The sequence below is a fragment of the Oncorhynchus keta genome, chromosome 19 (genome assembly GCF_023373465.1).
Source record: "Oncorhynchus keta strain PuntledgeMale-10-30-2019 chromosome 19, Oket_V2, whole genome shotgun sequence".
Lineage (NCBI taxonomy): Eukaryota > Metazoa > Chordata > Actinopteri > Salmoniformes > Salmonidae > Oncorhynchus > Oncorhynchus keta.
In genome coordinates this window covers 2,388,281-2,406,313 of record NC_068439.1, presented here as the reverse complement: position 1 = coordinate 2,406,313, position 18,033 = coordinate 2,388,281, and the positions used below count along the sequence as shown (strand labels likewise).

Sequence of the window (18,033 nt, the reverse complement as noted above, 5' to 3'; positions counted from 1 at the left end):
TAAGATCTTTCTTAAAAATGCCTTTCTGAGGCCCTCCCATTTCCCATTGCCACTGACTAGACATGACTGGGTAGGCGAACCCAAGGGCTCCACCACATGGCTGTCAGCTGCCAGTCATACAATTGGAATGGGGCCTATGTTAGTGACTTCAGTCAGTGTTAATGACTTTGTGTGAGCATGGCAGTGGAGGTGGGGGTATATTTAGACAGCGCCCCTCTCTCTCTTATCCAAGTCATTTCCTTCAATAAACTGCCTAAAGTATAAATGTTTGTCTTTCATGTTCCGATCACTTTTGGGTCATCTCGGCACGCAGAACCAAATTGTTCGGTCTGTCACACGAGAAGACTACTTCCTTGGGGATTTGATCAACTATTCTAGGTTTCATCTTCCCCAGTTTTTAAGTGTGAAGTGTTTGGAGGCCATAGTTAATAGAACTCATTATGTAGGCACAATAAATAGGGGTGAATTAGGGGTGAAATAGGGGTGAATTCACGATGTAAATGGTGATTTTGTCCTGTAAGTTGTCAATTGTTCCAAACTGTTATTGTGATGGGGAAACCTGAGTTACCCTTGGAATTGGGCTGGGTTATGTGTTTTTACAGTGATGACAATTCTTTTGTGTTTGTCACTTTTTACAACCTCTTTGACCAACCAGAGGACAATTTGTTCACAATGACTTACCTGGATAAAGGTTAAATAGATTTTTTTTATTTTTTTTACCACATATGGGTACAATTTTTCTCTTCAGAGTTGGACACCAAAAAGGAGAAGCTTGGCCCTTCTGCCAGCATGTTTAAGCTGAGTGATCTGCTGTATGGCAGGACCTACATCTTCACCATCAGACCTCTGTATGGAGAGGTGGAGGGACCCATCACCTCTATCAACCACAGGATAGGTAAAGCTTAACACCTCTTCACGTTATGGCTCCAGCTCACTGGCACCATAAACAACGTGCTCACTCAAAAGTTCAAAAACGACAACAAAAACAATTGTTGAGTGCTGCTATCCTCAGCTGTAAGAAATGCAACGTTTTGAGAGCTGTCCATTACATTGTTATACACTTCACAGGAAACCATCTATCATACAGGAAACCCAATGCTGGTTCATGTACTTACTAGGTCATGACATAAGTTATTACTAAGTAATTACTATGGTGTACAGTAGGTGTAGGACAGGCTAGCGGTTAGAGTGTTGGGCCAGTAACCGAAAGGTTGCCGGTTCTAATAATTGAGCTGACAAGAGGAAAAATCTGTCTGTGCCCTTGAGCAAGGCACTTAACCGGCTCCAGGGGCGCCGTACTAATATGGCTAACCCTGTAGAACAACACAATACACTGCATCTATCCATGTATGTGACTATAAAAATGTCATAAATTATAATGTACACAGTATATCATGTGAAATGTGTCCAAGCACAACACTACTGCATATGAATCTGAAATTTCCTTTCAGTGGCCAAGGACCGTCCTCTGGTGCCTGTCCAGTCTTTACCTGTCACGCCTTCCCCTCTCCTCCCTCACACCCTCACCGCCTCCCACCCCAACGCAGCCAAAGCCCACACCCTCACCGCCTCCCACCCCAAAGCCACCAAAGCCCACACCCGCTCCACCGTCACCAAAGCCCCCTCCAAAACCACCGCCGGCACCGCCAAGAAACCCCCAAGCACCACCGTTGTCAAAACAGCTGCAGCCACCACCAGCGTCGGCCATCTTACCACCAATACCAGAAACGTATTGGCTTTGGATACAGAGACAACTGTTGGACCAGGGCCAGGTAACAGAAGTATTTATAGTACCTATATAGATAGCTGTTAGGCATTACAATCAGAGCAAACTGACAGCCCCTCAGAATAACACCACTTACCTCCATTAGACTGCTTCTTAAGACCCTCAGAATAACAGCACTTACCTCCATTAGAGACTGTTCTTAAGACTGAAGAATAACACCACTTACCTCCATTAGACTGCTTCTTAAGACCCTCAGAATAACAGCACGTACCTCCATTAGACTGCTTCTTAAGACCCTCAGAATAACAGCACTTACCTCCATTAGAGACTGTTCTTAAGACTGAAGAATAACACCACTTACCTCCATTAGACTGCTTCTTAAGACCCTCAGAATAACTGCACTTACCTCCATTAGAGACTGTTCTTAAGACCCTCAGAATAACTGCACTTACCTCCATTAGAGACTGCTTCTTAAGACCCTCAGAATAACAGCACTTACCTCCATTAGAGACTGCTTCTTAAGACCCTCAGAATAACAGCACTTACTTCCATTAGAGACTGCTTCTTAAGACCCTCAGAATAACTGCACTTACCTCCATTAGAGACTGTTCTTAAGACTGAAGATGTTCCTTTAGCAATGTTCTGTCTGATGATCATAATGTTTGCTCACAACCAATATCACTGTCACCATGACCTGTGTGTGTGTGTGTGCGCACCTGCACACTCGTTCCTGTGTGTGCATGCGTGCCTCCATGTGCGTGTGTGTGTGTTGCAGTGTGTGGCAGGGTGAAGGCAGACATAGTGTTCCTGGTGGATGAGTCATGGAGCATCGGATCCAATAACTTTGCCAAGCTCAAGGACTTCCTGTTCCGGGTTGTCACCTATTTCCCTGTGATTGGTCCTCAGGGCACACAGGTCAGAGGTCACACACCTTCAATATGTCAAAAGCTTTACTGTTCATTTTAGGATTAACAGGCATGATGTACAGTATGTTAACACATCACACACAATAGACTTAAAAAACCATAGCAATGTAAGGGTGAAGTGTACCTGGTTGACTGAACCTGAAGTGTATCTGGTTGACTGTACCTGAAAGTGTACCTGGTTGACTGTACCTGGTCGACTGTACCTAAAGTGTATCTGACTGTACCTGAAGTGACTGTACCTGAAGTGTACCTGGTTGACTGTACCTGAAGTGTACCTGGTTGTACCTGGTTGACTGTACCTGGTTGACTGTACCTAAAGTGTACCTGGTTGACTGTACCTGAAGTGTACCTGGTTGACTGTACCTGAAGTGTACCTGGTTGACTGTACCTGTACCTGGTTGACTGAAGTGTACCTGGTTGACTGTACCTGAAGTGTACCTGGTTGACTGTACCTGAAGTGAAGTGTACCTGGTTGACTGTACCTGGTGACTGTACCTGAAGTGTACCTGGTGACTGTACCTGAAGTGTACCTGGTTGACTGTACCTGAAGTGTACCTGGTTGACTGTACCTGAAGTGTACCTGGTTGACTGTACCTGAAGTGTACCTGGTTGACTGTACCTGAAGTGTACCTGGTTGACTGTACCTGAAGTGTACCTGGTTGACTGTACCTGAAGTGTACCTGGTTGACTGTACCTGAAGTGTACCTGGTTGACTGTACCTGAAGTGTACCTGGTTGACTGTACCTGAACTGTACCTGGTTGACTGCACCTGAAGTGTACCTGGTTGACTGTACCTGAAGTGTACCTGGTTGACTGTACCTGAAGTGTACCTGGTTGACTGTACCTGAAGTGTACCTGGTTGACTGTACCTGAACTGTACCTGGTTGACTGTACCTGAAGTGTACCTGGTGCCTGAAGTGTACCTGAAGTGTACCTGGTCGACTGTACTGACTGTTGAAGTGTACCTGGTTGACTGTACCTGAAGTGTACCTGGTTGACTGTACCTGAAAGTGTACCTGGTTGACTGTACCTGAAAGTGTACCTGGTTGACTGTACCTGAAGTGTACCTGGTTGACTGTACCTGAAAGTGTACCTGGTTGACTGTACCTGAAGTGTACCTGGTTGACTGTACCTGAAGTGTACCTGGTTGACTGTACCTGAAGTGTACCTGGTTGACTGTACCTGAAGTGTACCTGGTTGACTGTACCTGAAGTGTACCTGGTTGACTGTACCTGAAGTGTACCTGGTTGACTGTACCTGAAGTGTACCTGGTTGACTGTACCTGAAGTGTACCTGGTTGACTGTACCTGAAAGTGTACCCTGGTTGACTGTACCTGAAGTGTACCTGGTTGACTGTACCTGAAGTGTACCTGGTTGACTGTACCTGAAGTGTACCTGGTTGACTGTACCTGAAGTGTACCTGGTTGACTGTACCTGAAGTGTACCTGGTTGACTGTGTACCTTACCTGAAGTGTACCTGGTTGACTGTACCTGAAGTGTACCTGGTTGACTGTACCTTAAAAGTACCTGGTACCTGGTTCTGTACCTGAAGGTCCTGGTTGACTGTACCTGAAAGTGTACCTGGTTGACTGTACCTGAAGTGTACCTGGTTGACTGTACCTGAAGTGTACCTGACTGTACCTACCTGTACCTTAAGGTCCTGGTTGACTGTACCTGTTACCTGGTTGACTTTTGAACCTGGTTGGGGTGTACCTGGTTGACTGTACCTGAAGTGTACCTGTACCTTGACTTTGTACCTGAAGGGGAAGTGTACCTGGTTGACTGTACCTGAAGTGTACCTGGTTGACTGTACCTGAAAGTGTACCTGGTTGACTGTACCTGAAAGTGTACCTGGTTGACTGTACCTTAAGTGTACCTGGTTGACTGTACCTGAAGTGTACCTGGTTGACTGTACCTGAAGTGTATGGACTGTGTATACTTCTGAGTGCAATCATAGAGAGTCCTAACTAGTTGGTCCTGGTCACCCTCACCTTGGCTTGTTCTTTTAGGGGTTAAGGTCCTGGTCACCTTCACCTTGGCTTGTTCTTTTAGGGGTTAAGGTCCTGGTCACCTTCACCTTGGCTTGTTCTTTTAGGGGTTAAGGTCCTGGTCACCTTCACCTTGGCTTGTTCTTTTAGGGGTTAAGGTCCTGGTCACCTCACCTTGGCTTGTTCTTTTAGGGGTTAAGGTCCTGGTCACCCTCACCATGGCTTGTTCTTTTAGGGGTTAAGGTCCTGGTCACCTTCACCTTGGCTTGTTCTTTTAGGGGTTAAGGTCCTGGTCACCCTCACCTTGGCTTGTTCTTTTAGGGGTTAAGGTCCTGGTCACCCTCACCTTGGCTTGTTCTTTTAGGGGTTAAGGTCCTGGTCACCTTCACCTTGGCTTGTTCTTTTAGGGTCTAAGGTCTGAATTGTTGTTGCAAACTTTGTGACAACATTTAGATTCAATATGTTAAAATCTGAAACCTAAAAGCACAGGACATTTGCAATCATCTTCCCTTTTCAGTTCGCCCAAAGTATGTACCCTAATGTATCTGTGGAAACAGCATTCTGTTATTGCCTCTTGCTGTATTTCATTAAAACTGTATTTTCTATATAGGCAATATGAAGGGGAATGATACATGTTATGATAAGATTACCTTGTTATTGAATGTACAGTACCAGTCAAACGTTTTGACACACTTACTCCTTCAAGGGTTTTTCTTTATTTTTACTATTTTCTACATGATGTAATAATAGTGAAGACATCAAACTATGAAATAACACATATGGAATCATGTAGTAACCAACCAAGTGTTAAACAAAATATATTTCATTTTTGAGATTCTTCAAAGTAGTAACGTTTTGCCTTGATGACAGCTTTACACACTCTTGGCATTCTCTCAACCAGCTTCATGAGGTAGTCTGTAATGCATTTCAATGCATTTCACCTGTAATGCATTTCAATTAACAAGTGTGCCTTGTTAAAAGTACATTTCTGGAATTTCTTTCCTTCTTAGAGTGTTTGAGCCAATCAGTTGTGTTGTGACAAGGTAGGGGTGGTATACAGAAGACAGCCCTATTTGGTAAAAAAGACCAAGTCCATATTATGGCATCTCAACATCAACTGTTCACAGGAGACTGTGTGAATCAGGCCTTCATGGTCGAATTGCTGCAAAGAAACCACTACTAAAGGACACCAAAAATAAGAAGAGACTTGCTTGGGCCTAGAAACACAAGCATTGGACATTAGACTGGTGGAAATCTGTCCTTTGGTCTGATGAGTCCAAATTTGAGATTTTGGTTTCCAACCGCCATGTCTTTGTGAGATGCAGAGTAGGTGAACGGATGTGTGATTCCCACCGTGAAGCATGGAGGTGGAGGTGTGATGGTGCTATGCTGTTGACACTGTCAGTGGTTTATTTAGAATCCAAGGCACACTTAACCAGCATGGCTACCACAGCATTCTGCAGCCATACACCATCCCATCTGGTTTGCGCTTAGTCGGACTATCATTTGTTTTATAACAGGAAAATGACCCAAAACACACCTCCAGGCTGTGTAGGGGCTATTTGTCCAAGAAGGAGAGTGATGGAGTGCTGCATCAGATCACTTGGCCTCCACAATCACCCAACCTCAACCCAGTTGAGATGGTTTGGGATGAGTTGGACTTCAGAGTGAAGGAAAAGCAGCCAACAAGTGCTCAGCATATGTGGGAACTCCTTCAAGACTGTTGTAAAAGCATTCCTCGTGAAGCTGTCATCAAGGCAAAGGGTGGCTGCTTTGAAAAATCTCAAATATAAAATATATTTTGATTTGTTTAACACTTTTTTGGTTACTACATGATTCCATATGTGTTATTTCATAGTTTTGATGTCTTCACTATTATTCTACAAAGTAGAAAATAGTTAAACAATTTAAATTTTAAAAAACCTTGAATGGATAGGTGTGCCCAAACTTTTGACTGGTACTGTAGGTAATTGCAACTGACTGTCCCATCTCTCCCCTCAGATAGCAGTTGTGCACTACAGTGATGAACCAAGGATAGAGTTCAAACTGAATGATTACAAGAACAGGAACTCTGTCCTAAAGGCTCTGAGAGGAGTACACTATGGAGGAGGCAACACCAAAACAGGTACACACATACACACATGGACACACACACACACGTACACACATGGACACATACACACACACGTACACACATACAGACATTCTGTCTACGTAGAAAAATGTTAGATGTCTATAAGCTTTGAAAGTGGAGACCTCACAAACATCCAAAAGTAAACTTGCCTTGCCTTTTGGAGACAGCTTTGTGTTTGCATAACTAATGAACTGTTAAATAGTGAACTGTTTCCCCCAGGGCTGGATTACCTAATAGGCACACAGGGCATGTATCCCTGGAGGTCGGGTTCCCCCAGATAACATATGATAGCAAAATGTGTGGAATTGCAGGAAATGAGCTTTAAACTGCTAAATGTTCTCTTAACCTTATGGCAAAGAGTGAACAATAGCATGAGATGAGCTATAAAACAGTCATTTTTCTCTCTGACCCATGGCAAAAAAGTGTAGAAATTTCTTTAAAACTCCAGCATGTTCTCATAGCTTTATGGAGGTTGATGCTCCCGGGGCCCAAATGCGGTAGTCCGGTGCTGGTATCGCCACACAGTTAGCCAAGGTATTTAGCTAGCCAACTGATGTTGTGTACAGCTGGATAGCAACCGTTTTTACCCTCTTTCGCTAGCTACCGTAGCCCTGTCTGTCAAACGCCCGTCTCCTAAAATGACAAGCTGTCTCCAGTTGTGTTTGCATTTTGAAATTGTGACACACCTTCCATGCCTATTCACTTTCAATACACATTGATTCTCTATATTGTACCTGCGTAAGTGCCTGCGACCACGTCTGTGTGTGTGTGTCTGTGGCGGTCGGTGCCTTTTAAGATGAGGGAGGATGATCATTGGACTAGTAACCGGAAGGTTGCAAGTTCAAACCCCCGAGCTGACAAGGTACAAATCTGTCGTTCTGCCCCTGAAGAGGCAGTTAACCCACTGTTCCTAGGCCATCATTGAAAATAAGAATTTGTTCTTAACTTGACTTGCCTAGTTAAATAAAGGTAAAATAAAACAAATATATATACATGGCCTTATTTCTATTACAGCATGTTGGATGACTGTCATTCATATTCCATTCACCCAGTTCATATAACATTGATAGGTTTAGGCTACTACATGATAGTCAAATTTCTCTGTACCCATCATGAGGTTGCTACAACCCAGCCTATGAATGAAAGTTTACAACGTAGGTGCACACAGGTCGAGAGAAAGATTTGAGGTGACAGACACACACAGTGACACACAGACAGACAGTGACACATTCAATACCGCCTTGCACACTCTTGCCTGCATCTAGCTGATCTACGGTATAATCATTAGTCCAACAGTTGCAAAATAGAGTTTCTATTGGACAAATTCAGTTATGTTTATCCCCTTTTTGTTTTATTTGCTTTTGTTTGAGAAATGTTTAACAGAATCCGCACAATGAATACACCCCTGATCACACGCAAACAGTTCTCTTTCATAGCAGCCACATACAAACTGCTCGTTGTACATATAATTCCTTCTCACGTCTATCTACGTGCTCTCTTCCTCTTACCTTTTCCCTTCACTTGTGGACTATTACTAGAACTAATGTGTTAGTAAACATGCTACAATCATACAGTACAGTGTACAGTCAGCAGCAAGCAGTTTAGGAGTTGCACTGGCGGGCCCCGGTGGCAATACATTTATAAAACCAAAAGCTTAACTTGACTTGGAAGAGTTCCAGTGCTGGATAGCGATAGTCAGCTACCTCCCCATCCCTTCCTCTCTGTTTGAGCCGGGTGTTTGACTAGCTTATTGCATTCAATGCTATCTAAGTGAAAGTGAACAAATATATACTATGAAATATAGCTAGCTCTCTCTCTCTTACTCTCTCTTGCTCTCTCACTTCTCCTTAATTTTGGATGAATTTGTTCATAACTGTTCAGCTGTTGTCTGTCTCTCTCTTTGAGTCAACTAACTCACCATATTTTATGCACTGCACTGCAGTGCTAGCTAGCTCTAGCTTATGCTTTCAGTACTAGATTCATTCTTTGAGTCTTTGATTGGGTGGACAACATGTCAGTTCATGCTGCAAGAGCTCTGATAGGTTGGAGGACATTCTCCGGAAGTTGTCATAATTCCGGTGTAAATCTATGGAAGGGGTGAGAAGCATGAACCTCCTAGGTTTTGTATTGAAGTCAATGTACGCAGAGGAGGACAGAAGCTAGCTGTCTTCCGGCTACACCATGGTGCTACCCTACAGAGTGCTGTTGAGGCTACTGTATATCTTCATTGCAAAACAGTGTGTTTTAATAAATTATTTGGTGACGTGAATATATTTATTATAGTTTTATCTAAAAATGTTTTATCTAGAAATGTTTCACTATTTAAAAAGAAAATGAAATTTTGTAGGGTTGGTCCTCTCTTTCATCCTGTGAGAAGCCTCCACTGGTGTGTGTGTACATATTGATAGTGATATTGCCAGTGAATGTATTGTTGTTCCATAGGGAAGGGGATGAGCTACGTTCTGAAGGAGCTGTTCCAGGAGTCTCTGGGGATGAGGCAGGATGTGCCTCATGTCTTGGTGTTGCTGACAGATGGCCGGGCCGTGGACGATGTGGAGCAACCCTCCAGGATCGCACAGGCTTATGGTCAGTTAAGATATCAGTGGTCATACTCTACATGCTGGGGGTCAAAGATTGTGGCTAGATGGTAAACAGATACGAACATAAGTGACTTTTCAAAGCAGGCTAGGAGTGCATTTTATCTAACCCTAACCCTTTTCCTAACCTTAACCTAATTATCCTAACCTGCTACGTTAATTCTCCTAACCTGCTACGAAAAGTAACTTCCGTTCGTAGCTGTATACCATCTAGTCAAAACCGTGGTCAATGTCTTGGGACATCTAAGGATTGTAGCCATTTTGTTCTTGTTGATTAGGAGCCGTTGCTACTGACACGCAAGCTCCTGAAAACATCTCTTTAACACAGATTCATCTACACAGGCATATCTCACCTGTCTTTGATACATGTAGTGATATCCAGTAACTGGTCCTTGTCAGAAGCATTTGACTTTGCATATTGCTGAATATTGCTTTGTATAACATTATATCATGTATTTTCACATCCTTCTCTGATATTGACTCCACTCTCAGGTGTGAGTGTGCTGGCCATCGGGGTGGCCAATGCAGACATGGACGAGCTGAAGAAGATAGCATATCCAGCCAGCTACCAGAACATCTTCTACGCCAGGGACTTTGATGACTTCTCCTCCATAGAGAGAGAGTTCATCAGCAACATCTGCAGCGAGGCGCTGCTCTCCGAGTTCAGACAACACCACGAGGTACAGAATACACACGTCTGAGTGAAACTAATATATAATTTGAAATGAAAGGTACTTCATCGGGACTTTTTGGAACAACGTGCTTGTTTTAAAACATTCTAGCTTGCTGATAACGTTTGCTCAATATGTCTCCTTAGCTGGGATCACAGTTAGTTAATTATGAAGTGTGGAATGCTGGCAAGCAGCTAATTATGACAGAGATGTGAAACTCAGCTGTGTGTTGGAGTGGGCTGCTCTCGCCCTCCTGCTGGAATTAGTATCTTCTCAAGGTAGAAATGAGGATTTAAATAATAATGACCTATAGCCTCTGATTCAAGGTCATATAATAAGGTCAACATCAATGTGTTTGACCACTTTTATTAGTCTGCCCAGCTGGACACTCCAACTGATGACCCTGATGAGCTGACCAAACCCCAGGGCCCCTGCTCCTTACAGTGCAAGGTACGTCCTTCTCTTAGTCATCATCATCATTACTGGTATCATCAACATTACTATTATCATCATCATCATCGCCTATTTCATTATTTGTGTCAGCATAGAAATCAAATATATTCTACATATATGGTTTGTTCCCTCCCAGCAACCAGTTCTGCTAATGACTTCATTCCGACCAGTTCTGCTAATGACGTCATTCCGACCAGTTCTGCTAATGACGTCATTCCGACCAGTTCTGCTAATGACGTCATTCCGACCAGTTCTGCTAATGACGTCATTCCGACCAGTTCTGCTAATGCTGTCACGTCATCTGCCGTCATTCCGACCAGTTCTGCTAATGACGTCATTCCGACCATTCCGACATTCCGACCAGTTCTGCTAATGACGTCATTCCGACCAGTTCTGCTAATGACGTCATTCCGACCAGTTCTGCTAATGACGTCATTCCGACCAGTTCTGCTAATGACGTCATTCCGACCAGTTCTGCTAATGACGTCATTCCGACCAGTTCTGCTAATGACGTCATTGCGACCAGTTCTGCTAATGACGTCATTCTGACCAGTTCTGCTGATGACGTCATTCTGACCAGTTCTGCTGATGACGTCATTCTGACCAGTTCTGCTAATGACATCATTCCAACCAGTTTTGGCAATGACGTTATTCTGACCTGTTCTTGTAATGCTGTCATTCCGACCAGTTCTGGCAATGACATCATTCCGACCAGTTCTTGTAATGACATCATTTCGACCAGTTCTTGTAATGGCATCATTGTCCACTCGGCTCCTTCTTTAGCTGACCTTTGACCCACTGTCATTTGGAAACATGGACTGACCTTTATTTGATTAATAGATTAATCTCTTTATCCTTTCTGATTCACTTTCGAAGGGGCAGAAAGGTGAAAGGGTGAGTACAGTTATATTTAGTTACTTCTAACTTGGTGATTGAATGAGATATTTGGACTTTATGTTTACCTCTCTTTTTCTCTGTCTGTCACTAACAGGGAGATGGCTCTGGTAATGGTGGACTGGTATGTTCTACACCACAATTTAATTAAGTAATCTATTTATCCAGCCATTCATTGTCATTCATTCATTGCCATTTATTTATTCATTCATCTGCCATAATTCCATGACATTTGTTTGATTACAGAGACTCCAGCAAAACACTGCGATGTTTGAGTCAATTGGCCTCAAGTCCAAAGGAGAGAAAGGAGAGAGGGTAAGTGATAACTCTCTCATCATACATTGTCTATGTAGGCTATCATCTACACCCACTGATACAGTAGAGTGCTGTGCCCTTGAGCAAGGCACTTAACCCCCACTGATACAGTAGAGTGCTGTGCCCTTGAGCAAGGCACTTAACCCCCACTGATACAGTAGAGTGCTGTGCCCTTGAGCAAGGCACTTAACCCCCACTGATACAGCCCTTGAGCAAGGCACTTAACCCCCACTGATACAGTAGAGTGCTGTGCCCTTGAGCAAGGCACTTAACCCCCACTGATACAGTAGAGTGCTGTGCCCTTGAGCAAGGCACTTAACCCCCACTGATACAGTAGAGTGCTGTGCCCTTGAGCAAGGCACTTAACCCCCACTGATACAGTAGAGTGCTGTGCCCTTGAGCAAGGGATTTGAAGATCACTGCCCAGCGGCTGGTCCTGTGCTGCTCTCAGCCGTGTGCGTTTGTGTGCATTTGTGTGTGTTTCATTGTTTGTTTCTTTGAGTGGCCGTGTGTCAGAATTGAAGATGAAAGTTGACAGAATTGCTGCTATATATTCTTCTGTAGCATCTGACAGTTAGGCATTCAACAATCTGTCTTTGTTTGGTCCTATAATTGTGTTTTAATAAGCCGTTTTATACACAGAAGATCTCTGCTAAACACAGTCAAGCTGTTTGTACACAGAAGATCTCTGCTAAACACAGTCAAGCTGTTTGTACACAGAAGATCTCTGCTAAACACAGTCAAGCTGTTTGTACACAGAAGATCTCTGCTAAACACAGTCAAGCTGTTTGTACACAGAAGATCTCTGCTAAACACAGTCAAGCTGTTTGTACACAGAAGATCTCTGCTAAACACAGTCAAGCTGTTTGTACACAGAAGATCTCTGCTAAACACAGTCAAGCTGTTTGTACACAGAAGATCTCTGCTAAACACAGTCAAGCTGTTTATACACAGAAGATCTCTGCTAAACACAGGATGCATCGTTAAAACATGGGAAGCCTAAATTCCATTGCTTTCGGGAAACCGGGCCCAGGACAGCACACCTTCCACCTCCACTCAGCTTAGCGCCAGGCGTAGCAAACAACAATACAATGATCCTATTGATCTCAGTGTGTCCTCAGTGTTCATTGATACTGGACTTCACATAGAAACAGAGATCAAATGTTATATTTGGGTCAGTACTCCTTTATCAATCTTTCTTCTTGGTTGTGTAATGTGTTTTTGTGTGATCAATATTTGTATTGTTTTCCTCAGAGACATGTGACGTGGAGGTGTGTAGTAGAACAATAATAGTGGTATCAAAACAGACACAGAAGCCAAACAGAAAAGAAAAAGGGAAAACAAATCTATGTTGTGTATTTTTTGTCACTGACTGTATTTTTTTCATTTAACAGGGACTTCCTGGAACAGATGGTGTCCCTGGGTTGCCAGGACGACCAGGACGAACCGGACCCCCAGGTTCAGCCGGACAACGGGTAAATCTAACAAAGAAAGAAACATATTGTACTCATTGTACTCTGAGTGTACAAAACATTAGGAACACCTTCCTAATATTGAGTTGCATCCCCTTTTGCCATCAGAACAGCCTCAATTTGTCAGGGAATGGACTCGACAAGCTGTCCAAAGTGTTCCACAGGGATGCTTGCCCATGCTGACTCCAATGCTTCTCACAGTTGTCTCAAGATGGCTGGAAGTCATTTGTGTGGTGGTCCATTCCTGATACACACCGGAAACTGTTGAGCATGAAAAACCCAGCAGCGTTGCAGTTCTTGACATATTCAAACCGGTGCGCCTGGCACCTACTACCACACCCTGTTCAAAGGCACTGAAATCTTTTGTCTTGCCCATTCACCCTCTGAATTGCACACACACACAATCCATGTCTCAATTGTCTCAAGGCTTAAAATGGTTCTTTAACCTGTCTCCTCCCCTTAATCTACACTGATTCGAAGTGGATTTAACAAGTGACATCAATAAGGGATCATAGATTTAACCTGGATTCACTCGGTTATTGTCATGGAAAGAGCAGGTGTTCTTAATGTTTTGTACAGTCAGTGTATCGGGATGATGTAAAACTTGTCCTGTTTTAACAATGTATTGGACTGTTATGCACCGTTACTGTGTGTGTGTGTGTGTGTGTGTGTGTGTGTGCGTGCGTGCGTGCGTGCGTGCGTGTGTGTGATTTACATTTTTTAAGGTGCTTCTGTGTGCCTGTCACCACAAATTAAAGTTATTCTAGTAATTAAGCTTAAGCTTTCCATTGTGCAAAACTGGTTGAAATTAGAGTTTTGCTCACAGCTTATTAACTACATTTGAATTTATGCCACTTATGTAAATTATATGTTTCTAATGACAGTTTTCTCTCTGTTTCAGGGTTTAGAAGGTGTTCCAGGTGATCTGGTATGTTCAATGGGCTTATGGAGACGATGTTTATTAGTGTCTAGTAGTGTACCCATAAACTCAAACTCTATTCCCAAGTTGGTGCACTACTTTTGACCAGGACCTATAGGGCTCTGGTCAACACTAGTGCACTGCAGTATATAGGGAATAGGGTGCTTTTAGGATGCAGACCCTAGGTCTTGTTCTTCAGAATCACTCATAAGGCCATTAATGCCTGTGTTCTGTTTTCAACTTGTTCTCTTCAGCTCTTTCCACGTTTAATCCTTCATAATAAAAACATGTCGTTACTAATCATAGATGCCATGCACTTTGAGTGACAGTTTTCCATAATACTATGATTATGTTGACACCTGTGGGCACATGAAATTACGTTTCTCAATTGTATTTCCAAGCTTAAACTGTTGAATCCGTCGTCTCCAGTTTTCTGAGATGTTTCCCTCAAGGCTCAAAGTTTGTGGGGGTTGAATTGGTTCCATAACGGTGAAACTAACGGTTATTTCTGACACCATGCAATATTCAACTAGCTAGCTTTGGTGAGCAATGAACAAGTGTGTATTCATTCAGCCATCTTTATTCAAAACTTTATCACCCTTCAGGTGGCTGCCTAATCATGTCATTACACTCATCCTTTTATGATTTCCTGTCAGGTGATCTAGTGTGTCATTGTGAACACTGTCATGTATCAGTTTTAATGTTATTTTCTGTAATCACAGGGGCCTCCTGGTATCACTGGTCCAAAAGGCCAGAGAGGAGAGAGGGTAAGTCCAACCGAACAACATGAGTCTAGAAGCAAGTAGACGTTCTAAGAAATGTTAGGATTATCTGTGCAATATAAAATGTAATGCTAACCAATAGGGTCAAGTGATTAAAGCGTTAAGTTTGAACTCTACCTAAAGACCTTTCTGCCTTCATGCCAATCCCTTTGTCGCCCTCTTTTCATCTTCAAGTTTTAGATAATCACACTACGAGTTCACCACAAGGTGATATTATGTGACCTTTGACCTCTCTCTGCCAGGGGGAGCCTGGGTATGTTATAGGGGGCATAGGAGACGGCCATTATGCTCCTGGACGAAAGGGAGAGCCTGGATCATCAGTGAGTATTCACAACACAGATCCTAAAACAACGTTGTTTTATAAAGGCCTTATAAAGGGATATACATGTTTCATAGAGGGTTTGGAAATTGTATTACCTGAAATAACTTGTTTTGTTCGTTCAACATCATAAATAATTGATACTACATGCTTCCTCTGATTAAGGAATACAAATGATATGGTTGTTGTTTAATGTCCTATCCTGCTCTGATAAAAGGGACCCCAAGGGGCTCCGGGTGTACCAGGGTCTCTGGACCCTCAGGCCTGCCTGGACAGTCAGGTTCACCTGGGTCCTCAGGGATATCTGTTAAGGTAAGACAGACAGATAGTGCGGGTAGATCTTACATACTATTAATATTATTATATCGCATAATAATAATCGTTCAACAAGACTGTGAACCCATTTTGAGTTTTCTGTATGTTAAGTGTGTTGATGTGTCATTCAAAAATACATACTACAAGTATCATGTTGTCAGCACACAATGGAAATAATATTGGGGATAAAATACATCCCTGAGGGACTCCGTTGTAACCAGTTCATATGATAAAATGTCTTTATTGACCTTCTGTGTAACAATCTTAACTGATATGGGTTTCACATCATTGATTTATTTGATGTGTTTATGTTCTATTCTTCCCTTGCAGGGGGAACATGGGGAGGCAGGTGCTAAAGTGAGTGGGTGGTTCCTTTCTCCTTTCTTTTCTTCAACAGTATAGTTACTGCTTTGGGTCAAGGGAAGATGGAGCTTGCTAAGTCAATGGAATTCACCTAAATTGGAATGAAAAACTGTCACGGTGTTGATATGAATAGAACAATGCTGCCAGGATTATGAATTAGTTTTAGCGATCACATTTTAAACACACATTTTGGGCTTTGCTGACAATTCTAGAAATGGGTGTTGATTTTTCAAAACTAGTATTGGGTCATGTATTGCCTTTGCCAGGGCTACTTTGAAAAAGAGCTTCCTGTCACGACAGGACTCACCTGGATAAATACAAAAGAAATGAATACAAGTCATTCATGCTACATCTATGTTTAATATTGCCCAATAACTTGATAAATGCAAATTTAACCTCTTTTCCTTGCTGGTATGTTATTAATTAAATAACATTTGTGTTTTGTGATGTTTTGAAAGGGTTTGCGTGGGAAAGTAGGGGCCAAAGGAGACAAAGGAGATCATGGTAAAGATGTAAGTGTTTAGTTTCTGTTATGCAGCGAGCAGCCTAGCGATTAGAGTGTTGGGCCAGTAACTGAAAGGTCACTAGTTTGAATTCCATAGCCGACAAGGTAGAAAACCTGTCAATGTGATCTTGAGCAAGGCACTTAACCCTAATTGCTTCAGGGTTACCATTGATAATTTCAGACACTGGCCGTGAAACAACTCTCTGATGGTGTCTCAGGGAGAGTTGTGATAAGCAACAAAAAAAAACAATTCTGAATAGGACAAATAGAAGCACCCACCAAATTATAATGATTTATTATGCTCAGTTTGTGTTAATTAAACTACAATACCACATTGCTATTTCTAAGTATTGGCTTTTAGTTCATGTGTTGTTCAATCTTTCTTCCTTTCCTTGTTGTCTGTCTCAAACCAGGGCCAAGCAGGGTTACCTGGTCCCATTGGAATTGATGGTGTTCCAGGCTTCCCAGGTCAAATGGGATATAAGGTAAGAGTGTCCTTCATCAAGAAGTTACAGTATACCTGAAGGGACATTATCTTGTGGTTTCCTCTGTATATTTGAATGAAGCCACAGCGAATATCATATTTGAATACTATTGGTTTATGTGGGTATCATACTGCATGTTGGTCTGATTACGGTTATGATAGGATTCTGATTGGTGATTTGTGCTGTTCTTCCCAGGGAGAGGAGGGAATCGGGGTTCCCGGTGTCCAGGGGCCTCGTGGAGAGCCAGGGGAGAAGGTACAAACAGTTCATACATGGACTCATCAACATGAAGCGTGTGTATCGCTTCACCTGAATTGTGTAGTTTGTTAGTCACGTATTAGCTAATCATTGGTTTAACTTTGTCTTGCAGGGAAATATAGGCCTATCAGGACCTGAGGGACTAAAGGTACTTCATTTATGTTAACACTTTGATTTGAAGCTCAAACAACATAGGAACTCTGCAAACCCGTTGGACTGCAGTATGGACCTAGTTATTCACACCATCATCTTTGTTCTGCCTTTCTAAGGGAGAGGCTGGTGTTCAAGGGATACAAGGGGTTGTCGGACCACGGGTATGCATCAACTTTTTATTAGTTTATATTGAATACACAAGGGATACAAGGGGTTGTCGGACCACGGGTATGCATCAACTTTTTATTAGTTTATATTGAATACACAAGGGATACAAGGGGTTGTCGGACCACGGGTATGCATCAACTTTTTATTAGTTTATATTGAATACACAAGGGATACAAGGGGTTGTCGGACCACGGGTATGCATCAACTTTTTATTAGTTTATATTGAATACGGGTATGCATCAACTTTTTATTAGTTTATATTGAATACACAAGGGATACAAGGGGTTGTCGGACCACGGGTATGCATCAACTTTTTATTTGTTTACATTGAATACACAAGGGATACAAGGGGTTGTCGGACCACGGGTATGCATCAACTTTTTATTAGTTTATATTGAATACACAAGGGATACAAGGGGTTGTCGGACCACGGGTATGCATCAACTTTTTATTTGTTTATATTGAATACACATACAAAAGTGGAGACCATTATCATGTACATTATATACGGACTTTCGTAATTAAATTATTCCGGCTGGATGGTTTCTCTCCAGTGGTGTAAAGTACTTAAGATCAAAATACTTTAAAGT

The 18,033-nt window shown here is 42.6% G+C and overlaps 1 protein-coding gene across 1 annotated transcript; it reads left to right on the top strand.

Moving 5' to 3' along the window:
* The first annotated feature begins 750 nt into the window (after nt 1-750).
* LOC127909595 (collagen alpha-1(XIV) chain-like) lies at nt 751-17,177 on the top strand. The gene is made up of 18 exons (XM_052471755.1): nt 751-895; nt 1,452-1,772; nt 2,502-2,641; nt 6,642-6,765; nt 9,217-9,360; nt 9,864-10,051; nt 10,415-10,492; nt 11,372-11,389; nt 11,487-11,513; nt 11,636-11,704; nt 13,099-13,179; nt 14,078-14,104; nt 14,818-14,862; nt 15,120-15,197; nt 15,414-15,508; nt 15,842-15,868; nt 16,793-16,864; nt 17,060-17,177. Exons 1-18 carry the CDS (start codon nt 790-792, stop codon nt 17,175-17,177), a joined length of 1,758 nt encoding a protein of 585 aa, XP_052327715.1. The 5' UTR covers nt 751-789.
* The last annotated feature ends 856 nt before the right edge of the window (nt 17,178-18,033 follow it).

Bases quoted from the DNA above. Each gene is read 5' to 3' on its own strand.
- LOC127909595 (XM_052471755.1), top strand. From the start codon at position 790: ATGTTTAAGCTGAGTGATCTGCTGTATGGCAGGACCTACATCTTCACC. The intron at 1,773-2,501 runs GTAACAGAAGTA...TGTGTGTTGCAG, and splicing joins AACTGTTGGACCAGGGCCAG to TGTGTGGCAGGGTGAAGGCA. The intron at 10,052-10,414 runs GTACAGAATACA...CACTTTTATTAG, and splicing joins AGTTCAGACAACACCACGAG to TCTGCCCAGCTGGACACTCC.